General features: G+C 46.7%; 1 protein-coding gene across 1 annotated transcript; it reads left to right on the plus strand.

Moving 5' to 3' along the window:
* The first annotated feature begins 4,166 nt into the window (after positions 1-4,166).
* Positions 4,167-15,805, plus strand: DSTN (destrin, actin depolymerizing factor). The gene is made up of 4 exons (XM_074947192.1): positions 4,167-4,396; positions 13,977-14,284; positions 14,574-14,650; positions 15,296-15,805. Exons 1-4 carry the CDS (start codon positions 4,394-4,396, stop codon positions 15,403-15,405), a joined length of 498 nt encoding a protein of 165 aa, XP_074803293.1. The 5' UTR covers positions 4,167-4,393; the 3' UTR covers positions 15,406-15,805.
* The last annotated feature ends 4,371 nt before the right edge of the window (positions 15,806-20,176 follow it).

Below are 20,176 nucleotides of genomic sequence, written 5' to 3' on the forward strand. Positions count from 1 at the left end.
ATTTCCTTTGTCTAAAAAATCTGTTACTTTCTCAAAGGAGGAGATCAGGTTGGTCTGGCACGACCTACGTTTTGTAAAACCATGTTGTATTTTGTCCCATTTACCATTGACTTCAATGTCCTTAACTACTTTCTCCTTCAAAATTTTTTTCCAAGACCTTGCATACTACAGATGTCAACCTAACAGGCCTGTAGTTACCCGGATCACTTTTTTTTCCTTTCTTAAAAATAGGAACTATGTTAGCAATTCTCCAGTCATACGGTACAACCCCTGAATTTACAGATTCATTAAAAATTCTAAAGAATGTATTAGAGAGACAAGGAGAGGCATGGCAGGAGGAATAGGTAGGCAGAAGGAGAAAGAAGGATTTTATTTTAGGAGTCTGGAAAGATAATATGGATTTTTCACTCAGAGAGCAGTCAGGTAAATTGGCAAACCTTCTAAGTCTCACTTGTTTTTAGGGCTGTATTTGTGTAAAAGTCATATGTATGTCTAATCATTAGTTCTTAACAGAGAAGCTTTCACCATTTTCAAAAGCACTAAAATGATCTTGGGCCTGGTTTACACTTCATTTTGCTGGCATAACTACGTCAGTTAGGAGTTTGAATAAAAAAATCACACCCCAACCAATATGCTAGCAAAGGCCCTAACATAGTTGCAGTTATTCTGGCAAAAAAGCCACTTTGCTGGTATAATTTATTTCATTTGGGGAACTGGTATAAACTATACTGGTAAATTTCAGAGTAGCAGCCGTGTTAGTCTGTATTCACAAAAAGAAAAGGAGTACTTGTGGCACCTCAGAGACTAACCAATTTATTTGAGCATAAGCTTTCGTGAGCTACAGCTCACTTCATCGGATGCATTCACTGGAAAATACAGTGGGGAGATTTATATACACAGAGAACATGAAACAATGGGTGTTACCATACACACTGTAAGGAGAGTGATCACTTAAGATGAGCTAATACCAGCAGGAGAGCGAGGGGGGGGGGACCTTTTGCAGTGATAATCAAGGTGGGCCATTTCCAGCAGTTGACAAGAACGTCTGAGGAACAGTGGGGGGGGGGGGGGGGGAATAAACATGGGGAAATAGTTTTACTTTGTGTAATGACCCATCCACTCCCAGTCTCTACTCAAGCCTAAGTTAATTGTATCCAGTTTGCAAATTAATTCCAATTCAGCAGTCTCTCGTTGGAGTCTGTTTTTGAAGTTTTTTTTGTTGAAGAATTGTCACTTTTAGGTCTCTAATCGAGTGACCAGAGAGACTGAAGTGTTCTCCAACTGGTTTTTGAATGTTATAATTCTTGACATCTGATTTGTGTCCATTTATTCTTTTACGTAGAGACTGTCCAGTTTGACCAATGTACATGGCAGAGGGGCATTGCTGGCACATGATGGCATATATCACATTGGTGGATGTGCAGGTGAATGAGCCTCTGATAGTGTGGCTGATATGATTAGGCCCTATGATGGTGTCCTCTGAATAGATATGTGGACACAGTTGGCAACGGGCTTTGTTGCAAGGATAGGTTCCTGGATTAGTGGTTCTGTTGTGTGGTGTGTGGTTGCTGGTGAGTATTTGCTTCAGGTTGGGGGTCTGTCTGTAAGCAAGAACTGGCCTGTCTCCCAAGATCTGTGAGAGTGATGGGTCGTCCTTCAGGATAGGTTGTAGAGCCTTGATGATGCGTTGGAGAGGTTTTAGTTGGGGGCTGAAGGTGATGGCTAGTGGCGTTCTGTTCTTTTCTTTGTTGGGCCTGTCCTGTACTAGGTGACTTCTGGGTACTCTTCTGGCTCTGTCAATCTGTTTCTTCACTTCAGCAGGTGGGTACTGTAGTTGTAAAAATGCTTGATAGAGATCTTGTAGGTGTTTGTCTCTGTCTGAGGGGTTGGAGCAAATGCAGTTGTATCGTAGAGCTTGGCTGTAGACAATGGATCGTGTTGTGTGAGCTGGGTGAAAGCTGGAGGCATGTAGGTAGGAATAGCGGTCAGTAGGTTTCCGGTATAGGGTGGTGTTTATGTGACCATTGCTTATTAGCACCATAGTGTCCAGGAAGTGGATCTCTTGTGTGGACTGGTCCAGGCTGAGGTTGATGGTGGGATGGAAATGGTTGAAATCATGGTGGAATTCCTCAAGGGCTTCTTTGCCATGGGTCCAGATGATGAAGATGTCATCAATGTAGCGCAAGTAGAGTAAGGGCATTAGGGGACGAGAGCTGAGGAAGCGTTGTTCTAAGTCAGCCATAAAAATGTTGGCGTACTGTGGGGCCATGTAAAAGCTACATTCACTCAGGGAAGGCTTGCCAGTATAGCTGTACTGTATAACTGTACTGGCAAATCCTTTGTAGTGTAGACAAGGCCTTACACTGGTATACTGCATCTACCCTGGGGCTTTTACTAGCAGATCTATGTTGGTAAAAGAATCAGACCCCTAAATGACATGTAGCTATGACAGTAATACATTAAGTGTAGACCAAGCCTTAGCAGTAGGACTTCTCTTACCCTACCTGTGACAAAGAGCTGTGACTTGATATATTATCTTAGACCCTGATCCTGCAAACATTTAAGCATGTGCTTTACATTATGCTCATGAGTAATTACCGGATTCTGCAGGCACAGGGGTCCACCCATGTCTAAGATTGCACAGGATTGGGACTCTAAGGGAATGATTTTCCTTTTGGTGGTGCTCCTGGATTGAGAAGAGCGTCTGCACCTGGGCCAGACATATCAGCCATAATCTTTTGATCCATTAGCAATATAATACTAAAGTATTTTTACAATAGTTTTTCAAATTATTTTTAAACTAAGCTTGTGCATGGGTTATAGAAATCCTTCCTTCTTCCTTGCACAGAAACTCTATGGAAATCAGAGTTTCCTTAAGATTGACGTTTCAGACACAACCTTACCAGCAGCACACTACAGTAAAAAGGGAAAGGCAGTTTATCCAAGCCTTTTCTCAGAAACACCTTTCTGACATCTCTCACTTCTCCTGTCTCAAAAACAAACCCTGCATTGTGTTGGAAACCTGAAACAGAAATGACTCAGCCTGCGTCTGACTCATATACAGTGGAGCTACTGCTCCTTCGGCAGCTGCCGAGTCACCTCTAGGAAGAAATACACAGGGTTTCCCTATAGCACACAGCGAATCTGGTGGATTGAACCAATAGGGGATGGTTAGCTATAATCGCACCAAAGTAGGTAAAAATGAGAGCTCCTTCCCTCATCTTTTCTCTGATCCTCCTCCTCCCCTTCTCTCCTCCCCCTTTCCCCACTTCTCTCCCCCCTTCTCTCCTCCCCCTTCTCTCCTTGCCTCCCACTCCCTGCTCGCCTCACTCCCTGCCTGCTTCCACTTTACCTCCCCTCACCCTCCCCTGCCTGCTTCCACCCTACCTCTCCTCCCACCCCTGCCTGCCCCTCCCCTGCCTGCTTCCACCCTACGTCCCCTCCCCTCCCCTCCCACCCCACCCCACTCCACTCCCCTGCCTGCTTCCACCCTGCCTCCCCTCCCCTGCCTGCCTCCACCCTACCTCTCCTCCCCCTCCCCTGCCCGCCTCCACCCTACCTCTCCTCCCCCTCCCCTGCCTGCCTCTCCTCCCCCTCCCCTGCCTGCCTCCACCCTGCCTGCTTCCACCCTACCTCTCCTCCCCCTCCCCTGCCTGCCTCCACCCTGCCCCTCCCTTCCTGCTTCCACCCTACGTCCCCTCCCCTCCCACCCCACCCCACCCCACTCCACTCCCCTGCCTGCTTCCACCCTGCCTCCCCTCCCCTGCCTGCTTCCACCCTACCTCTCCTCCCCCTCCCCTGCCCGCCTCCACCCTACCTCTCCTCCCCTTCCCCGCCCGCCTCCACCGTGCCCCTCCCTTCCTGCTTCCACCCTACCTCTCCTCCCCCTCCCCTGCCTGCTTCTACCCTACCCCTCCCTTCCTGCTTCCACCCTACCTCTCCTCCCCCTCCCCTGCCTGCTTCTACCCTACCTCTCCTCCCCCTCCCCTGCCTGCCTGCCTGCCTGCCTGCCTGCCTGCCTCTCCTCAGTCCCTCCCGGCCTCTGCCTCACCTGGGAGCACGCAGCCCCCTCCAACGGCCCTGCCATTGGCTGGCGGGCACTTGAGCCCACCTGGCAGCGCCCTGTCTGATTGGGCAGCCCGACGGCCCCTCCTCCCTGTATAAGGGCCCCGCCCCAGGGCGATGGAAGCAAAGCAGGCTGAGTCCGAGCGTTGCCAGCAGAGCTCCCCCCCCGCCAGCAACCGTTTCCTCCAGGCACGGCAGCGTGACGTCGGCAGCGCTTCCGCCCGGCTCGCGCCTCTCCCTCGCTCCTTCCTGTTCCCGCGCCTCGCCCAGCAGCACCGAGTGAGGCAGCCGCTCCCAGGACTCGAGACCCGCCAGCCCCGCCGAGACCATGGTGAGAAGCCGGGCAGCGCCCGCGGGGGACTCGGGCTGAGCGCTGGCTACCCGCCGTATCCCGGCCCCTTCCATCGCTTCTCCCCACCTCTTCTTCTCCCCCCCCCCCCATGGTACCGCCCGCCACGGAGCCCGGAGCGATGCAGCCTTCCGCTCCCCAGCCCGGCGACCCCCTCCTCAGCCGATGGTACCTCCCGCCCCCCTTTATACGCGCTGGCGCCGGCGCGTCCATCGCGGCCGGGGCGGGGGAGGGGGTGCAGAGTCATTTCCCTGCCGCTCCGCGTGGATCCTCAGCCGGCCGTGCTCCCCTCCCCGCCTCGCAGGGCGTGTCCCCTCCCAGGCGCCGCGGCTGGGACCCGGCCTTCCCGCCGGGCCGTGAGGCGCGGGCGGCCCCCGGGGCCGAGGCGGAGCGGCGGCCGTAGGGAGCCGGAGGTCTGGCGGCGGCGGCGGCGCCCCCGCGTCTCCCGGGCCTGCGCGATGGGTCCCCCTGGCGGGCGGGGCCAGCCCCGGCAGCGCGCGGGGCGCGGCCGGAGCCGTTCCCGGGGCGGAGGGGCGCCGTGGGGTTGCTGGTGGGCGGCGCTGGCCGGCCGGGCTCCCCTCCCTCCCGGGGCGGGCTCGGGGGGACGCCTCCAGGCGCGCTCAGACGGTGGCTGACTCGGGAGGAGTCTATTGGCTTATTTGCTTTCGACCGACTGCTCCTGTACGTGTGAAAACTTGACTTCGGGATCTGGCTTTCCCGTGAGGGTAAAGGTCATTGCCCAATAAGGCTAAGAATTTCAAGATCAAGTTGTATAAACTTGAAGCTCCGCAGGCAAAAATCTAATGGCCCATTATTGGCGGGGTGTTAACTAATACCCTACTTGTCGGTTTAAAAAAAAAAAAACAAAAAACTCTTTCCTCCCTATATAACTAGCTAAGCAGCATTTTACAAGGCTGTTCTGGAGACCTTTAAAAAGTTTCGAGGCTGTGACTTGCCTACTATATTCCACCTTAGTCCCGAGGCCCGCCGGGGATATCAGTTGGCGGCTCCTTCACGGGATTCACCCCAATCCCGGACACCTGCCCCTTTTGTGGCGTGAGGCAAACCCTGGCACACGTCTACCGAGAGTGCGCCAGGCTGCAGCCCCTATTCCGGCTCCTCACAAATATTTTGTTAAGGTTTTGATTGCACTTTTCCCCTCACCTCCTTATCTATACGCTCCCTGTCTGTGGGCCCACTAAGTCGCAGGGCCTTCTGGTCCATCTCCTCCTGGCCCTGGCTAAAGTGGCCATCTATAAAACCAGGGTGAGGAGGTTGGCCGATGGAGTCTCCTGTGACTGTGGGGCCTGTTTCCGATTCTCCGTCTGTTCACGTCTCCGGGCAGAGTTCCTCTGAGCGGCATCCACTGACTCCCTTGACGCCTTTGAGGAGCAGTGGACGCTCTCCGGGGTCCTCTGCTCGGTGTCCCCGTCCGGTTCCCTTTGTTTGACCCTTTGACCGCACTCCTGTCCCTGTTGTTCATTAGTTGTCCCCTGTAATTATTTGGTTTTCCAGGTCCTGTGGACCCCCCTTAGGCTGGGGGGGGGGGATCCTTTAGCAGTGGGCGGGCTTTGGCCGCCCACTTCCTGGATCCCCAATAAGGCTAGTAGGCTCATACTGAAAAGGCTAGTTGAGACCATATATGTTGGGATGATAACTTGTACTGAGACCTTGATTTGCTGGTTCAGCTGAATATAGGTTACTCAGTTTACAACACACTATGAAACTTGATCTTGTAGGTCTGGTTGAAATCTATCTATTTAATTTAATTTTTTTTTAAAAGAAAACTAGCATCTGCTTGCCAAAAGACTTCTTCAGAGGCCATCCAAAAGAATACTTGCCCATGTTTAACCAGACAGTCTCTAGTCTGTAACTTATTAAACCTATTTAAAGAGCATTCTTCCTCAAATCTTAGTTTCTGTTCTCATTTGATATTATAGTGAAGTTAGAAATCTGTGTGCATGTTGTGTTGTCATGGAAATGACTGTCTCAAAATCAGAACTGACTCAGCAGAGAATGTTATATGCGTTTGGCTAATGACCTCAAACTGTTTCTCACTCTTAAAACATCCTTCAGAGTACCTTGGTGTGTGTTTTTTTGTTTTAAAGTCTATAATCCCAATAGCTAGGCTTGGAAAGATTAGGTTTTTATTAGTATATGGAAATGGGCAAAAATACTTCCATTGACTGAAATCTACAGATAAGCAAATTGAGAAATGCTTCTCAAACTTGGTTTGATTTAAGAATATTTTTATATGATGTGATTGTGTTAATGTCAATAAAGTTTACTTTTTGAACTCCACATCTGCCATAATTTTATTCTGAGCCCCATATTTCCTACAACTGTTTTTTTTTTAAAAAAAAATTGTGATCAACAATGGCTTTTAAATAAACATAATTCTGCCAAGATTACCTTAGACTTTTTTCTTTGTGGGCTACTTTGTGATTTACTGACATCATGTGATAGGAAGCTTTTGACCTGCTGTGTGTTGGGACTAGACATGCACTCTGCATGTCCTTGCGTACACTCCAGAGTATCATGATTCATTGACAAGCTCCCACAGGAAGCTGGGGCTTACTTGAGAGGCAACTAGTAGCCAGAACTTTGCTCCAAGTAGCCTTGGATGTCTCTGATGCAGCAGTCTTGTGTCTCTCTCCAGCTATCACCATGAAAGGGCATCCTGGTTACAATCCTCAGGGTTTCAGAGAAATGCAAATAACTGAAAGGGGGAGACCTTTAAAGGACCATATCTCTTACTCCCTTCATATGAGTTGTTACATACCCTAAAAGTTTCCAGGGTCACACCAAAATCCCTGGGTATCTATAAATCTGCTACCAAGGCAATCTTTTTAGCTACCAGGGACAGTTCAGACAGAACTTCCTCCTCATGAGCAGCAGAGACCTGCAGACTACACTAAGGTGAAGCCTAACTTCTTTTAAAAGCCCTAAATCATTCATTCTTCTACCTGCATCCTCTTCCAGAGAGCAGTACTGGCACTTGTACCAACTCTCCAACAGCATTCTTCTCTACACCCATTTTTGGGTGGCACAATTCCCATTTTTCTCTGGCATGGGCTGGGATTACTTCACAGCAGTGAGTAGTGGAGATATGCCATACAATCTGTGACCACCTTCAGGGAATGACCTCATGATCCAACTGATGGAAATGTATTCCTTCAGCTAGGAGTGATGGAAGGAACTCTGGGAATTCAGAGGGAAGGGTTTCTGTTGCAGCTGTTTCTTAATCGTCCTCTGCCTCTGTCTAGCTAGTAAGGTCTCTTATTGGTAGACAAAAGGCTGGATGTAGTCTTGACTCTGGTTTGGAAAGAAACTAGGTTAATACAAAATGACTTATTTGATAGGCAAATCATGCCAGCCAGGCTAGGATGTGATATGCGGAAAAACTTTTTTTTATTGCTTTGACTTGTAAATGGTCTCTGACACACTAGCAGTAAATAAGATCCGATGAAGTGAGCTGTAGCTCACAAAAGCTTATGCTCAAATAAATTGGTTAGCCTCTAAGGTGCCACTAGTACTCCTTTTTGCGAATACAGACTGACACAGCTGCTACTCTGAAACCTAGCAGTAAATGTCAGTTATCTCAACTGTGATATGCAAAACAAATCAGATCTTAATCTAAATTTCTGCAAAAGGGGACCTTCCTGCACTGTGTAGGAACAGTTGTCTGAGGTATTGCTGTCTGAGATCCTGCCTATACTACAATTTATAAATTTATAACCAACTACTTAACATATTTTGTGCAGACTTTTGTCACTATTTAATCATGTTCTAACCTTTCAAGGGCCTGGCTTGATACAAGGTAGTCTTCCCCAAATCAGCTGATCACAGCCTCCATCAGCTTGTTTGTCCATTGCTCCTGCCTTCCAGCTTTCTGTGCAAAGGACATTCTAGGGTGTTGCACAGCAGCATACGGGAAACAAGTAAACCTAGCTTCACTGCCCAGTTCTTCACAAAAGTAATGTTCACTTCCCCCACATGGTTACTGACTAAGGAAAATTTGACCAGCTCTCAAAGAGGTACTGTGACAAATCGGTGACTCCTGGGTCTGATGTAAGTGTCACACAACAAAAATGAAGTTGTGTTTTCAGTGTAATGGGTCCCCAGTTTTGTGTGGAGGGAGAGGACATTGAGTTCAATTGGAAGTAGGGAATTAACTGCATTCTGTCTAGCAATCCTTTTATTAGACTGAAGTGCAAAGTTCTAGAGTCACTACTCATTCCTTCTATATTTGGCTAGGCATGCTTGAGGAATGTAGGTTTCAGGCTCTGCATCCAACTGAACTTACATAAGAACTGAATCTTTTTTCCCAAGAAGCAAATGTTTTCACTTAATTAGGTGGATATGGATTGCTTAGAACACATGCATACAGTTAATGTAGCTCCTGAATGATGTAAGATTTTGCTTTAAGACCCAGGTCTCAAGAATAATGTAACCAGTTGAACTGGTTTACCATATGTAAACTTAACACTGGTATTATGGCTTTTGGTTCTAGACTGCTGGGCTTGGAGGAAGAGAACCTGCATATTATCCATACTGGTCTCCTCCTCCTCCATGTGCCCGCACACCTCCTCTTCCCCCCCCCCCCCCCCCAACATTTACTTTAAGCTTCTTGGAGTTTTGCACAAAGTCTTTTGGGGAGGGGGGCGGGGGGGCATAAAAATCCTTTACTAAAGGAAAACCCTAAGGTTCATAGCCCAGGGTTTTGTTGGGAAGCACAAGCTTCAATGGAATGCAGAATTATGTGCTGTAAATCCAGTCTGCCAGATGTCTGGTATGTGCATCCTATCTTGAACTTGCTTTCCAAATGCAAACTTGCTTTCCAAATTCTAATATTACAGAAATGCATAGGTTTTGGTGGCAACTTGCAGGGCCTCTCTAATGTCAAAACTGGACTAAAGGAATAACTCTGGTTTAGATTTTGTGCAAGGTTTTAGGGCACTCCTTTTGAACATAATTAAAGAAAGCAAAATGTGGGAAGCTGACATGGCTGTTGTGTACAGCCTTTACCTGCATCCATCAAGATGGGGCATGGAGGACAGGAGGGAGGCTTTTTAGAAGGAAAGGGTTTCTTGCTTTTAGTACATAGTGGTGTTTAGGTAAGGCATTCCTCTAGCACAAGACATCAGAGCATCAGTTTGTAAGGTGTGGGAAAAGTGATGCAGCCAATTTCTCATCTTTTTTCCATGTGTAGCACTGTCATGCATTCTTACTTGGCATCTACTGAATCTCTTGTACATTAGCAGACCCCATGTGCCTGCAGAAGTCTAGACAGGTGTACAGGCTGGTGTTGCAAGGACTCGCAAACTTTCATGCCACAGCTCCCTTTGGGCCCACGCCTGGAACTCTATTCAGGTTGGCTTTGCACAAATGAACAGTCTACTTTGAAAACTCTGCATGGGCAGCCAAGCCTGGATTAACCAATGTGTATGTAGCGCACTTGTGCTGGGCCTGTCGGGGGAGGGGGGGGCTCAAGAGCACCAGACCAAAAAGGGGATGGGCAGCTGGTGGCTTGAGAGGCGCATGCAGCTTATCAGATCACTTTATTTGGTCCACTAGCCTGTCTGCTGGAAGGGAGGTATTCTCCTCCCTTCCCTCCCGTTTCAGCATGTTGCTCCTGCATCCTCCACCTCCACTTGTGTGACCTGCTCCTGGCCATAGAAAGCATGCTGTTGGGAGAGTGCTCCTATTGCTCTGGTAGCAGTCGATGCTGTCCAGCTGCTGCTGTGAGTGCTTTGTTGATCTGGTAGCAGCTGGTGCTGCCTTGCTGCTGTGAGAGTTGTTTACTCTGATTTCTTGCAATTTTTTTCCCCTTCTCTCATGACACCTCACTCCCAACCTGCAGCTTGGGAACTATTGCACTATTTAATAGCAGCCCATGAGACATGTTTCCCTTCACACTTTCCATTATATAACATCCCTGTTGCATGGAAATTAGTATTGGGAATCTATTCCTAACCAATATAGAATTTTATCCTTTTTTAAAGAACTCTGTACTCTTCCTGTGTCTCCTACTTCTTGCATTTTTACCACCTGGCCCCCCCTCTCCTAGGTTCTTCCACCCTTGTAATGGAAGATGGTTTGTCTTTCTTTTCCTCCCTTCTAGTAGGGTTGCTAGTAAGGTGGGGAGGGGGTTTCAAATGCTTTAACAGGCTTGAGAGCCCTTGCATTGGGCACCTGTAGAAACAGATCAGGCTGGACTCAGGCCTCTCTCTGGTCTTTGTTCTGGGAATCACCTGAGTCAAAATTTGTCTTAGTTGTATGCTAAATCAGAATATATTCCAGTGGTGGCCTTGCCTTGCCACCCACAAAAGTACCAGCAGCATAGCATTTTAAATAAGCAGCCATAAGTCTAGAACTTGGCTAACAATTTTCATGCCCAAGATGGAATAGAATGGAGTTTTTTTCGCTAGTCCTGCAGCGTTAACAGTAGTAAAGCTCCATTTCGTTTGCCAAGTCAAGACAGCATAAATAGTGATGTGTGCAATATGCATTCCTCTGACCTGCTCACTGGTAGTGAGCCGCTATGGAAGATCAGTGTTCCAAATCTTGGGCCATTGGTTAAGTACCTGTAACTTTGTATGAGGAGGTGGAATATTTCTCCTCCAAATAATCCATTGTCCTGGAGACTGGGAAAACTCACTTAGTTACAAGATGTTTTAAGTAACTAAAAAGGTGTGCAGAGGTCTGATTGGGGCCAAGGAAGTGGTAAGCCCCATTGCAGTAATCTACATGTGCTTTCCTAGACAGAACTGTAGCTTCATACTGCAACTAAAACTGGCTGTCTTCTTTAAAGAACACTTACCCAGCCCCTTTGGCTGGTACAAAGCTTACATCCTCTAGGAGAGAGCCATTCAACATCACTCGTTGTTCAACTTGAGTTCCCAAATTGAACCCTCTTAACCCTTTTTGAATCTTAAATAACTTGCCAAAGTATTAGATTTCTTTGTAAGGAAACAAGAAGTTTCCTGCCTCAAGATGAATTACTGGCTCTACGCAATAAACAATCTTCCGCTCTTGGCGGTATTGTTGACTCTCAGCACTACTCTAGCTTTTTGCTGGTCTTCTGAGGTTGACTTTTTTTATCCAAAGTGATAGCAGTAAAATCACTAGCAGGTCTGGGTTTAGGAAAGCAGGTCAGTGTGGGAGCAGGTGCCAAAGTTGAGGGTTCATAAGAGAAGCCATATGGCTTTTGCCATTTCCATATGTAATGTAGGAAATGAAGAGTATGGTCTGTCCTAAATATTGTAGCAACTTTAACTGGAAGTGTAACTGCCTACTGTAACTCTTACATGGTAGACAATCCTGAAACAGATTGAGTTGCCCACTTCTAGGTGGTTTATCTATAAATCCTGATCTCAGGATGGCACTTCAGATTCCATATAAAGAAATCCTAGCTACAGGGAATGAGCCAAATTTCAGATGGCATCTACCAACATGGCAGATGTCTGAACAAGGGAATTAATATGTATTCAGTGAGACTACAGTTTAGTAACTGAGTAGCTTGAGTCAACTCATTTTCTTGGTTTTTTGTTTTTGTTTGGTTTTTTTGGGCAAGGGGGTCAAGTTAAATCCTTAAAGGCTGTTCTTTTTGCTGAAAAGCAGGGCTCTATTTCCCTATCATATGTACTTACCGCTAGCCTTGCAGATTCAACCTGGCATCTGAAAGGCAAGTTTTTGTTTTTTTGTTGTTCATACTTCAGTGCAAAAAAATGTTCTGCAGGCTTTCACCTCTGGGGTCTTCAAATCATGCTCCTGGTGACAACCAGGCAACTCTACTTCATCAGTATAGGCTTACACAGATGCATTCTAACAGATTAGAAATGTGCAAACAACTTAGTGCAAAGCCACAGACAGCATGGCTCTATTTCTTCCTTTGCAAGAATACCTCATTAAAGAAGACTTAAAATACACACCTGAAGCAGATATGAGTAAGAAGGTGCCATGTTAGTCACATTAGAGTAACTGTCTTAAATGGGAACCAAACTGAAATCAGTCTAAGTTGGTACCAGTGACTTTAAACACTGCACATGGAGTCCCCTAATGACTTCCATAGTGCTACAATTGAACTATCATGTCTGTAAACAATATTTTTCTCTCCTCTTGCTGTGAAAGACCCCTAAAAACAAGTGGCAATACTCTAGATAAACAGGGATGTCAAATGCTTTCCAAAGAAACCTTTCTCTAATGTCAGTCCTAAATGTTAATCAACTGCTTTATAATGCTAGCTGCACCTGATTGTGAGTACCTAAGTCAGTGTTACCAATGTGGTGTAATATTGCAGTGTACCAAGGGCACTGTAATAATCAAAGGGCACTCGCATGTGCTGAACTCAGATGTGTGAACAGGTCTCTCGAATCATTACAAGGATGAAGAGGTTTAACACGCAAATATAGCAGGCTCATTACACTGAAGCATGTAACATTTTGAACAGATTGGTAGACATGCTTCAGTCTAATCCAGTCATTTTATACTGCTCTAGCCTAAATTATACCTATGTGGGAATACCTCAGTTGCCAGTGTGGATCATCCTTTCTTGAGAGAAGTATGCCCAGATGCACAAACCTGGAGCTGTCAGGGCCACACATCTGCACAGAGTGTATATATAACAGTAGGGGTAACCCCAGCTATCCTTCAGAACTGAAGGAGCAACGAGCTTTTATTCTGTTTGTTTTTTATACAGTTCCTTTTATTCCCTCTTAGCTTATATGTGGGGGGGCCCTGATGTGACTGGCATAGATGGGCCATATAAGTTAAATTAAAATAATCCAACGGGGAATTTTGACTACATAATAGAAACCAAGAGCCAGCAGCAAACCAGAGAACTAGGAAACTTATCAAGCAGTTTCCAGAGATCTAACCCTTTAATAAAAGCATGACATTTTCTTTGAGTAACTTCAACGGACTTGTCACTCACTCTAGTCAGATCTTGAGCCTAAAACCCAGCATTTTTCATAAACAAGTCTTGCTCCAGAACTTCTAAACTTCTAAACCTGAACCACCCATACATGTGACTGTATATGTAGAATCTGATAGCACTGCTTTACTTTCCTGTAGGCTGGAAATGGCTAGCCAAAATAGTGGCAAGTTGAGACTTGTCAAATAGCTAAAGAATGCTGTCTCAAAATGACTGCCAGGTAAAGCTACTTGTGGGGTTTCAAGAAAATCAGACTTCAAGACTGTCAGTTAAACAGACCTCTGGAGCTACAAGTTCCTGTTTCTCAGTAGAAAGACCTTCAATGCAAGTAGGATCTTCCTTCCCCATCAGTCACTTTTCAAAAACAGAACTTATGTGCATTAGGAACTATAATTTTAAAAGCCAACCGTAGCCAGAATGGGAGACTTAGACCCTGTCTTTCCTATATCAACTTCTGGTGTTAACTGTTTCAGGCTTTCTGCATCTGCCACTCCAAGCCTTTAATAGTCTAGGAAATATTGCTTGTCTTTTAGTCTTATCGGCCTAATGCATTAGGCTGATGTTATACAGTAGCTATATAAAGTGCATAGTCCAGGACTGAAATTGACTTGACTCTTTCTGTCATAGGCATCAGGAGTACAAGTGGCTGATGAAGTATGCCGTATCTTCTATGACATGAAAGTTCGTAAGTGCTCCACACCTGGGGAAATCAAGAAAAGGAAGAAGGCAGTTTTATTCTGTCTCAGTGAAGACCAGAAGTGCATTGTTGTGGAAGAAGGCAAAGAAATCCTCGTGGGAGATATTGGCGTAACAGTTTCTGATCCTTTCAAGCAGTTTGTGCAGATGCTCCCTGAAAAGGATTGCCGTTATGCCTTGTACGATGCAAGCTTTGAAACAAAGGAATCAAAAAAAGAGGAGTTGATGTTCATCCTGTGGTAAGCTGGAAACGTGGCTTATGTGTGACTTGGTCTCTTTGCTTGCACAATGTACGTACATACCTACCTGCAATGCCTGGCCTGTACGCAGGGTCTCCATTAATGTGTAAGACACTGAAATGTGGTGACACACTCATCTGGTCCAAGATATTGCATGCAGTTTAGGATGGGGTGTCAAATGTTCGTAAACTTGTAGGGCCACTGCTTGTCACCTGAGTCTGTAGGTCTTAGATTCTGATATGTTGAATATCATCGTCTTAACAACTTTCCTCTTGGTATGTCCAACTAGGGCACCAGACCAAGCGCCTCTCAAAAGTAAGATGATCTATGCAAGCTCTAAGGATGCCATCAAAAAGAAATTTCAAGGTACGTAATACAGGCAACACTTTCTGACTTGGCCCAATTAAATCTGTCTTGCACCATAGAACTGCTGACTCACAGGACTTAGCTGTTTGACTAGCGTCTATTTAGAAATACCAGTTGAAGATGAATACTTAGCAAGTGAAACTTCTTGAAACATGATTAAAACACAACATAGCAAAAAAGTGTCTGAATTGCACGTGCAGTAGATCTGCATTTTCCCTCTCCATGCGCATGGCTTCCCTGTTAACTAAGCCATGGCTCTTCAGCTGCACACATCCCAGGTCCCATGCCACTTCAGTGGCATTTTTATAATGCTGAAACTCCCAGCTTCACTCCAGCAGAATCTGCAACTGGGAAGACCAAAACATACACATCCAGTTCAAGTATCCAATACCATAACATATCCAGATGCCTCAATCATCAATGCTTGCACATCGCTAAGTACTCAACTCCCACTGAAATTCAATGGCATTTGAGCACATAAATCCTTTGGGCTCTTGGACTTTAGACTGGACCGCCATGTGCTTGAATTCCTGTGAATTGTTGGACTACCTGATCAAACGCTCTTGGCTACAAATGCAAGTTTCTAATGAGAATTACTAGCATATGGGAACTCGTGAATCACTGAATTTTTTGCCTTTCTTCTAGGCATAAAGCACGAATGTCAAGCAAATGGGCCAGAGGACCTTAACCGAGCTTGCATTGCTGATAAGCTAGGAGGCTCCCTAATCGTAGCTTTTGAAGGATGTCCTGTGTAGATGCCATACAGTGCCACAACTCTACAAGCATTCCATGTTTTAATATCAATTATGTAAAGCAAACATTCTAAACCAGGGTTTCACTAATGGTAGGGAAACTGTCTGTCTTGTAGAATAAAGTAGACTTTGCAGATGTAGTTGATTATGTACAAATGATCTTGAATAAATAAAGTCTAAGGATTTCTCTTGGCTGAGCAGCCCTGAGGATTACAAACAAGTTTACTATTGAACTCTGGCTTCAATACTGCATAGTGAAGGGGGGAGTTTGGTTCCCTTTCCAGTTGATCTAAATTGTAGCAAACATCACAATCTTAAATTTTCTCTGTAGCAATCAAACATGTCACAAAGCTTCTTTTTTCCCCCCCTTCCTGGCTAGTGTCTGTCTTAGGACAAGATTAATACAACTTTATTAAATGTCATATGCTAAAAAGAATGCTGTCTGTCATAACCCATTACTGTGCTGCTCAATAACTTTTTTTTAAAATATTAAACACATCAAGCTCTGGTGTACCCTAGCATATAGCTAAAATCAAAGTACAAATAGGCACACTTTCCTGGGCAAATAATCCTAAACCATTTCTTGTAAACTCATGGTCTCTATTAGTGTCTGAAAGCTCCTTCATTCTGCATGTAGTTATGCATTCTCTGATAACTGATTTAGAACAATTGTGTTCACAGAGTGCAAGCTGTATAGTACTAAATCTCTCTGCTAAATCAAACTTGTACACAAACACTGATGAGTCCATTTAAGTGTCAGTCAGAAGCTCTAATTTTAGTTGTGCCATAGATAAATGGTAGACCTCTAGGGGGCACTATTTAACTCAGCTAGGCAATGTTCTGAACCTCCAATCTCTGGCTTGGACCAATGGAAAAAGGTGAAGCTTGGAACTAAACCACTTTCATTACGGTGGTTTGAGCTAAACTGCTGTAGGGACTTGTAGAGACTACTCAACCCTGTTTCCATAGAAAATCTGTAGTCCAACTTCAAAGCATATGACTTATAGCTGCCTTTCACTAGGGGCAGAGATCATTCCATGCCATCAGGCTTCCAAGTTTTGTGTCTCCACCACTGTCGCTGGTGCAGTTGTTTAGGACATCTATAGCTTCTCATGCAGTAACCTGTGTTCTGGGTTGGCAGTGCTAACAATCTCCAGTAGAGAGTCTGCCTCCACTGGGTTAGTGGAAAGATTCCTCCCAATGCCTGGTACTAATGTACCTTGTGAGGTGTACAGCAGGGACTGTACTCCAGAGCAGTACAAGCCAAAACCCTGCATGACCCACAAGTTTAAGCACTTGGTATGAGTGATGAAGTGCACAGTGCTCCTTTCTAGTTGTACTCCTGCATGATCGTAGGGCCAGCTTGGGCCTGGTGCAGCTGCACTGTTGAAGCAGGTTATTTTTTCCCTGATTCACTGCACAGACACATCCAAACCACAATTAGAGTGGGGAAGGAGCATAGCCCTGAGTGTTGTGGTCTGTGACCCCATATCAATCACTCTTCTTGTACCTTCATTTCTGTACAACTAAATTGACTCCCTGAATACCAAAGTTTCAACAGTATTAACTTTTACTGTGCTCAGTGATCCTTGGAGAGCCAAAGTTATACTACTCTACCTAGACAAGCCCTGCTGCCATCTACAGCTACTGTAAGCATGGCGGTGTCCCTGTACTGTTTGTTAGTGATCCTCATGGAGCAGAATGCCAGCCATGAGGCAGTACATGAGCTGGATTGTTGTTGTTCCCTTGAGCTCTTATCCTAATGCCATTGTTGCTGTGGGACTTGCGTAGCTGGAACTTCTGACACCACTGTAATTCCATATTTCTAGATGCTGTGTGGCAGGGGACCTGCTCAGAAGAGAAAGGAAGTGCTCAGTTGAAACAGGGATTTTTTTTTTTTTTTTCCACCACAGACAGTGGCAGCTGCTTGCCTGCATATCTGCCTCCAGCAACCAGGCTAAAAGCTGCTTCTGTCCTAAACATCATGTGAACAGCAGGAGCAATATCAACATGAATACATTTCTTCTTTCAGTACCTTCCAGAGCTGGCCCCAGTTCCTTGCCATCTAGAAATAGGAAGCATCTGTTGTGTAACTTACACTATTATGGTATAAAGCTTGCACCAGGACCTAGTCAGCAGCTCAAAATGGTCTCCACTCTTGGCTAGCAGATACTTTGCCTGCTCCTCAACTTCAGCGTGCAGCAATGCCAGAAACGCCACAGTAGAGTTTCCTAATAAGCTGAAGCTCTCTCTGCTTTCCAAGTTCCTGGGGCAGTGAATGAGGTTTAGCTGGGAAAATACACTGAAAGTGAAGGTTCCGATAGTGACGCTTAGGTAGTCATGGTGCACATCTGCTACTTCCTAGACCTGTTTTTCTAGTTAAATGTGGTTGGTTGTTACATAATGCATAACCACATTCCCTGCCCTGCATGTTCTCTGTGTTGCATTGCTATTGAAACCTTCACACTTGCATTTTCTGATTAACTGGGCAGCTGCTCATGTGATATCAGCACGCTTCTGCTTTTGTGATTGAAATCTATGAAGATCCATGAGGCATCAGAAATCATAGACTATCAGGGTTGGAAGGGACCTCAGGAGGTCATCTAGTCCAACCCCCTGCTCAAAGCAGGACCAATCCCCAATTTTTGCACCAGAGCCCTAAATGGCCCCCTCAAGGATTGAACTCACAACCCTGGGTTTAGCAGGCCAATGCTCAATGCTTCCTTAAGTCGAGAAAAGCAAGTAGACTATGTTAAAAGTATCTCTTTTAGCATTTGTCCCAACTAACTGGAGCGAGTAATACCTGCTAGAAGTTTCTGCTTTCTCAGGTGGCTGAAGTAAATGTCTGGTTAAAGTCTACTTTCAGATAAGAAGTGCCACTCCTAGTTCTTTACTCAGACTTTGCTTTAACAAATAGAGAGTGATCTGTTAAGGTGCAGCTGCAATCCACAAGCGCTTGTCAAGCACTGGATCAAAACCTCTAGGGAAAATTCCTACTCTACTTAAGTCAAGGGCAGTACTATGGGCCCAGGATTTCATTCCCTGTTTAACAGGATTCATTGCTAAATGGAAGAGTAAAGAAACCCATTGGAATGGCTTAGCCTGGCAGGCAGGTTCTGTCCTCTCCTCATGAGAGTCCTTGTGAGCATAGAGCTGCGACTGGTAGTCACACACTCTGGACCGGGGAGGCTAGTGCCCAGTCTTCCAGCTGATGAGAGTGGCTCATAGCTGGTGGATAGGATACGGGTGTCTGGAGTAAAATGATTCTTGGTGCTGGCAGTATTCCTTGGCAGGAGACACTGATGCTACTGCCAGAAGGTGTCCAAGGGTCATGCTACGCTGGTCTCTCTGCACGCACCAACCACACCCCCCCTAGTCCTGGGGTGAGTTACTGAACAAAACTTGTCTTCAACCTTCCCTACATGTCCTCTGCCTCTGCTTGTATGACCAAGCGTGGGGGGGGAGGAAGCTTAGTGTCAAAGAAAGGGATTTCATCACAGGTGTCTGCCTAATCCTAGCCACAGCTCCCTGACCTTTGCAGAGGAGCCTGACCTAGGAGCCACATCTAGCCACATCTCCCTGACCTTTGCAGAGGAGCCTGACCTAGGAGCCACATCTAGCCACATCTCCCTGACCTTTGCAGAGGAGCCTGACCTAGGAGCCACAGGCAAAATGAGAAGTGTGCCCTATGTCTTGTACCAATCTGTTGGTGTTGCTAGCAGAGAGGGAGTGAAAGGGGAGATAAGGATAATTCTCTATGAGTAGAACATTCTCAGCTTCTGGGGAATGGATTGCAGTGGGTTTCTTCACAAAGGAGGCTAGGTGTATCATGGCCACATCCTCCAGGTGGCAGTACTGAGCAGAGATGTTTAAAAAGCCCAAGGGTCTGGATTCGGTCACTTCAAGAGCCTGCTGAGTGCCTGCAGTTCCTGTGGGCTTCTTGGCTGGGGTTGCAGCCTTCTGAAAACATGGAGGAGCCTAAGACACCTACCCACTGTCTAAGAGTGGGTGGGAGGGAACACACAGAAGGTGCCAAGTCTCCTGACTCCTAGAGCTGCACTATGCTTTCTCTATGGGCCATGCTGCTGGTGGACACACCCCACCCTCCCCCTCCCCACCCCCGTGTCCCATCACCCTCGTTGCCCTTTCATAGTAAAATAAGCAGAGCTGCCATCACAGCACTGGGCTCCTACTGGAAATGGGGAGCACTTGGCATACCGGTCGTAGGAGCATGCCCTGGCAGACTTAGTCTAGGGTGACCAGATGTCCGGCTATTAACCCATTTGTCCCATGTCCCAGCTGCACATCGGTCAGCACGCCCTTTGTCCCAATATCGGGGACAGACCGCTCAAAGTCCCAGGGCTGGCATGGCAGCACTTCCTGGGCACAGAGGTGCAGGGGGGTCTCTGCGTGCTGCACCAGCTCCCTCCTGCCCAATCAGAGCTGCAGGGGTGGGGCTTTCAGGCACCAGCAGCAGGCAGAAAGCCCTCTGCCTCCCCCCCACCCCCACCCCACCGACCCAACCCTAGGAGCCAGAGGGACCTGCTGGATGCTCCCTGGGAGCCACGCCAGGTAAGCACCTCCAGGACTCCCCACCAGGCTGGTTCCTCTGGCTCTCAGGGGGCTCTCTGGGTGCTCCCATTGGCTCTTTTCCTGGCCAACGGGAGCCACGGAGCTCACGCTTGTGGCAGGCACAGCACGTGGACAGTCTGGAGCCCCCACCACCACCACTCTGATCCTAGGAGCCAAAGACCACCCAGCAGGGCTGGTGAGT

This window comes from Natator depressus, chromosome 3 (assembly GCF_965152275.1).
Source record: "Natator depressus isolate rNatDep1 chromosome 3, rNatDep2.hap1, whole genome shotgun sequence".
In the NCBI taxonomy this organism is placed as follows: Eukaryota; Metazoa; Chordata; order Testudines; family Cheloniidae; genus Natator; species Natator depressus.

Coding starts and splice junctions, on each gene's coding strand:
- DSTN (XM_074947192.1), top strand. Junction 14,285..14,573: donor GAGTTGATGTTCATCCTGTG/GTAAGCTGGAAA, acceptor ATGTCCAACTAG/GGCACCAGACCAAGCGCCTC. Junction 14,651..15,295: donor CATCAAAAAGAAATTTCAAG/GTACGTAATACA, acceptor CCTTTCTTCTAG/GCATAAAGCACGAATGTCAA.